Raw genomic sequence first — 6,000 nt, forward strand, 5'->3', positions numbered from 1 at the left:
CGGGCCGAGGAGAGAGGTCATCCGAAAGGCCGGGGGAAATGCAATACGCAGCTGGACCCGCTAGATGTCCACAATCTCGACATTGATGAGCGTTCAAATGGAAACGGCATTTCAAAGATAACCGGAAGACAATAAGAAGGCCAACGGTGTCATAACATACGCCCGAAATATGGGAAAATAATGATTGGAGCACACTGACACACAAAACAACCGAGAGAAAAGATGGCCCTTGTAATTATGCAGCGGACGTCCGGAAGCAACGGCGTTCGACGCCCTCTGGAGACAATACTAGAAGCTGTGACTTTTGGTTCCAGAGGTGTGTGTGTGTGTGTGTGTGTGTGTGTGTGTGTGTGTGTGTGTGTGTGTGTGTGTGTGTGTGTGTGTCAAGTCAAGTCAAGAGTATTTCTCGAGCACTTTCAAACAGCCATCGCTGCATACAAAGTGCTGTACATGGAGCGATTTAACATGCACAATAAACAGTAAGACGAATCGGCAATAAAGGCGGTAGAAAGCACCAAGCAGTAAAATCAAGAACAAATCTAAGTTATGCTGAGTCGAACGCCAAAGAATACAAGCGAGTTTTGTATACATACTCGGTATCCTGCATACAAAGTGCTGTACATGGAGCGATTTAACATGCACAATAAACAGTAAGACAAATCGGTAATAAAGGCGGTAGAAAGCACCGAGCAGTAAAATCAAGAACAAATCTAAGTTATGCTGAGTCGAACGCCAAAGAGTTTTCTATACATATTCGGTATCCTGCATACAAAGTGCTTTACATGGATTTAGCATACACAATAAACAGTAAGACCAATTGGTAATAGGGGCGGTAGAAAGCACCAAGCAGTAAAATCAAGAACAAATCTAAGTCATGCTGAGTCGAACGGCAAAGAATACGAGCGAGTTTTGTATACATGTATACATAAGTGTATACGTGTATATACTGTACGTTTGTATATTAGAGGAGACCCGAGCACAAGAATAAAAGAACCTCCCCACCCACAAAGAAGGAGTGAAGCGTTGTGATGTGGAGGCAGGTGGAGAACGTTGTTACAGCACGGGGTGGGTTTGCGGCATTGGAGATGGAGGGGGGGGGGGGGGATATGCTGAATGTCAAATAAAAGCAGAAACGGATCAATAATTCATTTCATCGCCTAATCAAGCGCGACGAAGCACCTCTGCAAATCGCCTGACTGTTTTTTTTTTTCTTTTCCCCGGCTTGTCGTGCCTCCTTCTTTTCATGCCGCGGCCAAAAGCTATTTTTCATTTCTTTCTTTCTTTCTTTATGCCTTGTGAGGAAGCAAACAGAAGGAAGCGAAGACTCGCCGGAGGGCGCAAGGAACGAGCCAAAGTGTTGGGATGGCGATGGGGAGGCAAATGGAGAAATGGAATGTCGTTAGCAACGTTAGCGTGACCCGATGACCAGATGGTGCCTCTGGTTGGACAGCGACAAAAAAGATGAACTCTCATCTACCTGCCTCCCCTTTCGACGAGAAGAAAAGGCCGCTTTGTCAGACACCGAGGGCGGCCCCCCGACCCCCCAGCCCCCGCCAACCCTCCCACCCACACACACGTGCAGATACACTCCCCCCACTGCCCTCCGCCTCTGGGATAAATTAACCGCAAACCAAACCCTTATGCGAGCTGTCTGCAGCCCTCAAGACACATTAGCGGCAAATGAAAAAAGATTTTTTTTTGGCGCTTCCCCTCCGATGAGCTCATCGAAACCATTCCGGTCCCTCTCAATATTGCATGTGAATGGCACTCCAAACCGAAACAGATCAATACTGCTAACTTGACACACATTAGCGGCATAAAGGCAACACGACTACTGAGACCCGGGCCTGTCAGAAGACATTACGCCAGACAAAAAAACGCCGAGAGTCGGAAAACAGCGGCGGGAGGGAAACCGGGAGCCAAAGTCCTCTTACCTGCTTGTTGTACTTGTTGACGGTCTGACCGCTGTAGTCGGAGCAGTGGTCCGATCCCAGCGAAATGTTATCCCCGGTGCCGACGAAGGTGTTGGCCGGGGGCAGGTCCTGGACCGCCTGGTGCTTCTTGCCGGCCGTGGGCGACTGCGGGTGGAGCTGGACGGTGGGCAGCGGCGAGCTGGACTTGTAGTGGCGGGCCAGGTCCGGGCTGCCGGGGCCTCCGTTGACCGAGCGGTAGCGGCCCATGCATCCGGGGCTGTCTGAGAGCTTCTCGTTGACGCCGTCGTAGCGCTGGCCGTTGGGTTTGGACGCCTCCACCGTGACGATGCTGCTGTACAGGGGCTGCTTGCATTTCTGCTTGCGCTTGTCCTTCTTGGGCTTCTTGGACTTGTCGTGTTGCTGCGGCGTGAAGAAGTCCTCGCGGTCCTTCTTGCCGGCCTCGTAGCCGTTCTTGTTCTTGGGGCGGCAGTAGCGGGCGGTGACCACCACCAGGATGATGACGATGACCGTCACCATTCCCGAGACCACGCCGATGACGATGCTCAGCCGCTGCTTGCTCAGGTCGTAGTCGGGGTCGCCGGCGACGTTGGTGTCCAGGGACGTGCTCAGGCTCTTAGCCACCTGCGCCTCCACCGCCGTGGAGTTGGAGACGGTCTCGTTGACGTAGATGTGGACCAGCGCCGTGGTGCTCTGCGACGGCTGCCCGCTGTCGTTGACCCGGACCACCAGCCGGTGCAGTCCGTAGTGCTTCTGCTCCAGCTTGGCCACCAGCGAGATCACACCGGTGGCGCCGTCGATCTGGAAAAGCCCGAAGGGGTTCCCGCCCACCAGACCGTAGGTGAGGTCGGCGTTGACGCCCGTGTCGGCGTCGGTGGCCACCACGGTCCTCACGACGGTTCGGACGTTGCTGGAGGGCGGCAGGAGGGTGTAGGAGCTGTTGATGGGGAAGGTGACGCCGGGGGCGTTGTCGTTGTCGTCCATGACGAACAGCGAGACGGTGGCGGTGGCCGAGCGAGGCGGCTCGCCGCCGTCCACGGCCTTCACGCGGAAGGTGTACGCCGTCTTGTGCTCTCTGTCGAACGACAGCGTGGAGAAAATGGTGCCGGTGGCGTTCTCGATGGAAAAGATCTCCTTCTCCTCCTCCTCGATGAAGAGACTCATCTCGGCGTTTCGCCCCTTGTCGGCGTCCATGACGGTCACCATGCCCACGGGGCTGTTTGGCTCCAGGTTCTCTTTGACGTAGAAGGTGAAGACGTCTTGCATGAACTTGGGCTCGTTGTCGTTCTTGTCCGCCACCAGGACCACGACCGTGGCCGAGCCCTGCAAGGCGTTGACGCCTTTGTCCCTCGCCATCACTTTGAACTGGTAGCGCTCGGTTTGCTCCCGGTCCAGGACGGCGTTGACCCGGACGTCGCCGCTGTCCGCGTCCACGGAGAAGATCCCGTTGACGGAGGGGTCCAGGGAGTAGCTGATCTCGGCGTTCTTCCCGCCGTCCGCGTCGCTGGCGGCCAGCGTCGTCACCCTCTCGCCGGGGGCGTTGTTCTCCGGGAAGGACACCTCCACCACGTCCAGGTTGAAGACGGGAGCGTTGTCGTTGGCGTCGCCCACTTTGACCAGAAGCGAGTTGTTACTGGCCAGGCTGGGGCTGCCGGAGTCCACCGCCACGATGACCACGTTGTACTCCCGCGTGGCTTCGTAGTCCAGCGGCGCCGAGGTGTGCAGGAAGTATTTCTTCTTATTCTGCTCGCCCTCCATCTCGCTGGCCGGCTTGAGCTGGAAGGGCACGTCGCCGACCAGCGTGCAGGTCACCACGCCGTTCTCGCCCTGGTCCCGGTCGGACACCTGCACCAGGGCCACCGGCGTGTCCACCACCACGTCCTCGGCCACGTTGGCCACGCCGTCCTTCAGGAAAATGCGTCCGATCTTGCGTATCTCGATGGCGGGGACGTTGTCGTTCTCGTCCTTGACGTTGAGCACGGCGGTGGCCTTGTCCACCTTGGGCGGCTGCCCTCGATCGCGGGCCATCACGGTGAACCTCAGCTGGCTGACTTCTTCGCGGTCGATGCGGTGCAGCACGCTCAGCCACCCCGTGCTCTCGTCCAGCCGCAGCAGCCTGCGCACCGACTCGGTGGCCGCCCCGAATACGTACTCGATCTGACCGTTGACCCCCACGTCGGCGTCGGCCGCTTTGAGCTGCAGGATGGGGGCGCCGGGGGAGCTGTTCTCCAGCAGGTCGGCCTCGTACACGCTCTTCTCGAAGCGGGGGCTGTTGTCGTTCACGTCGGTGATCATCACCCTCAGGATGGCCTGCGAGGACCGCGGGGGGTCGCCGCCGTCCCTCACGCGCAGCGTCAGCTCGTACGAGTCTCTCTGCTCCCTGTCCAGCGCCCCTTTGATGATGAGCTGGGGTTGCTTCTCGCCGTCGGTGGTGTCGGCCACTTGCAGCTCAAAAACGCCGCTCCTGCTCGCGCCCTCCTCCGATCTCCTCTTGCCCGAGTACGCGTCTCCCGGCCGCCGGGGGTTCTCGCCGCCATCCTGGATCAGCTCGTACCTCTCGATCCCGTTGCGGCCGAAATCTCGGTCGGTGGCGGTGGGCAGCAGGTAGAGGGTTCCGATGGGTCTGTTTTCCTCCACCGACAGCGTCAGCACGGGCGAGGGGAAAGAAGGGGTGTTGTCGTTGATATCGGAGATGATGACCTTTCCCTCAAAGAGGTCCACCCAACTCTGGGCCGGTCCGATGACGGACACCTCGAAATCGATGAAGCACTCGTTCTCGTCGAATATCATCTGGCACTGTTGTAATTTCTCACGGTCGATCCGTCTCTCGTTGGTGGTGAGCTCGCCCGTGATGTTGTCGATCTTGAAAAAATCCGAGCCCGACTCCAGCGTGAACGTCACCTCGCCGGAGCCCGCCACGATGCCCAGGTCGGCGGCCACGTTGCCCACCCGCACGTCCGGCGGTCCCTCCTCGGCCAGGCGGTACCGGAGCACCTGCTTGGCGGCGGGCTGATGCACAAACTGCAGGATAAGCACGCAATAGTAGAAATAGTCCACTGCGCCGGTAGTCCTCATTGCTGCTTGGTCAAAGTGTCCACCACCGCAAAAAAACCAAAAACAACCCCCCCCCAAAAAAACCACTGTGATCGTCTGGATGTTGGAATAGAACGCGACTTCTTCTACATCGCTCTTACTGCAGTGGAAGGCAGCAAGTTTTTTCGCCCGTCTGTCCTTCTCTATGAATTTCAATGACGCCTCAAAAAGAAGAAGGAGGCTCGGTGTGCACCCGGTGAATTTTCACCCGCGTAAAAGGCGCCAGTCGGGGCAATACGAAGCGCGTGCTGTTCTCATCGTCACTCACGTTTTTTTTCTGCGCGGGAGCTCTTCTCTTCTGTGGGGCGGTTATTCCGCTGCGCTGCCAAATGTCCACTCGAGTCACTGGAAAAGTGTGGCGGGAGGGGGGGAAAAAATACACACAAGCCCAAAAAAAAAACAAGCCACCTTGCTCAGGCTGCTCTCATCCCGCAAGTCACTTAGTTGCTTCCCGGTGCGACGCAGATCCACTACAATAAAAAAAATGACAGGATTGGTAGAAAAGCAGCAAAATAGATGTTAATCCTTTGTGACTTTTTCTTTTGGTGGGGGGGGGGGGGTGATTGGATTCCTTAGCGAATGCAGCGACCTGACCACTTGCCTGCAGACGTGTGTCGGCAGCCTCTCTCTGCAGCAACCGGAGAGGGACGCGCAAATGATATCCCCCCCCCCTCTCTCTCTCTTACTCTCTCTCCTCTCTCTCTCGCTCTCTCTACTTCACTCACCCCCACCTCCTCCCCAGTAGCGTGCGTAAACATGCGCGCGCCTGCGCCAGGCGTCCCGGCCCGGAGAGTGTGATGAATTAGAACGCAGTAAAGTACAGGTGAAAGGATGCATGCGTACACCCCCCCCCCCCCCCCCCAAAAAAAAAGGAAACACTTGGTCTTGGTTGACTCGCGCCACTGTAGCGCCTGAGTTCAAATTCACGTTGCGATCGAGGAGAGGAGGTGCAGAGAAAAAGCCATTCGCGTCTGCA

General features: G+C 56.9%; 1 protein-coding gene across 3 annotated transcripts in view; it reads right to left on the bottom strand.

The window, feature by feature from the left end:
- Nucleotides 1-5,748, bottom strand: part of pcdh7b (protocadherin 7b) — a 102,411-nt gene extending 96,663 nt beyond the window's left edge. For 2 of the 3 annotated variants that reach the window (XM_052056112.1, XM_052056197.1), the window contains exon 1: nt 1,935-5,748. In XM_052056112.1, the coding sequence (XP_051912072.1) occupies nt 1,935-5,006 (3,072 nt within the window). In that variant the 5' untranslated portion in view covers nt 5,007-5,748. The remainder of the gene's footprint in view (nt 1-1,934) is intronic. The other variant, XM_052056025.1, reaches the window with a different exon arrangement.
- Between the last annotated feature and the right edge of the window lie 252 nt (nt 5,749-6,000).

Source organism: Hippocampus zosterae, chromosome 1 (assembly GCF_025434085.1).
Source record: "Hippocampus zosterae strain Florida chromosome 1, ASM2543408v3, whole genome shotgun sequence".
Lineage (NCBI taxonomy): Eukaryota > Metazoa > Chordata > Actinopteri > Syngnathiformes > Syngnathidae > Hippocampus > Hippocampus zosterae.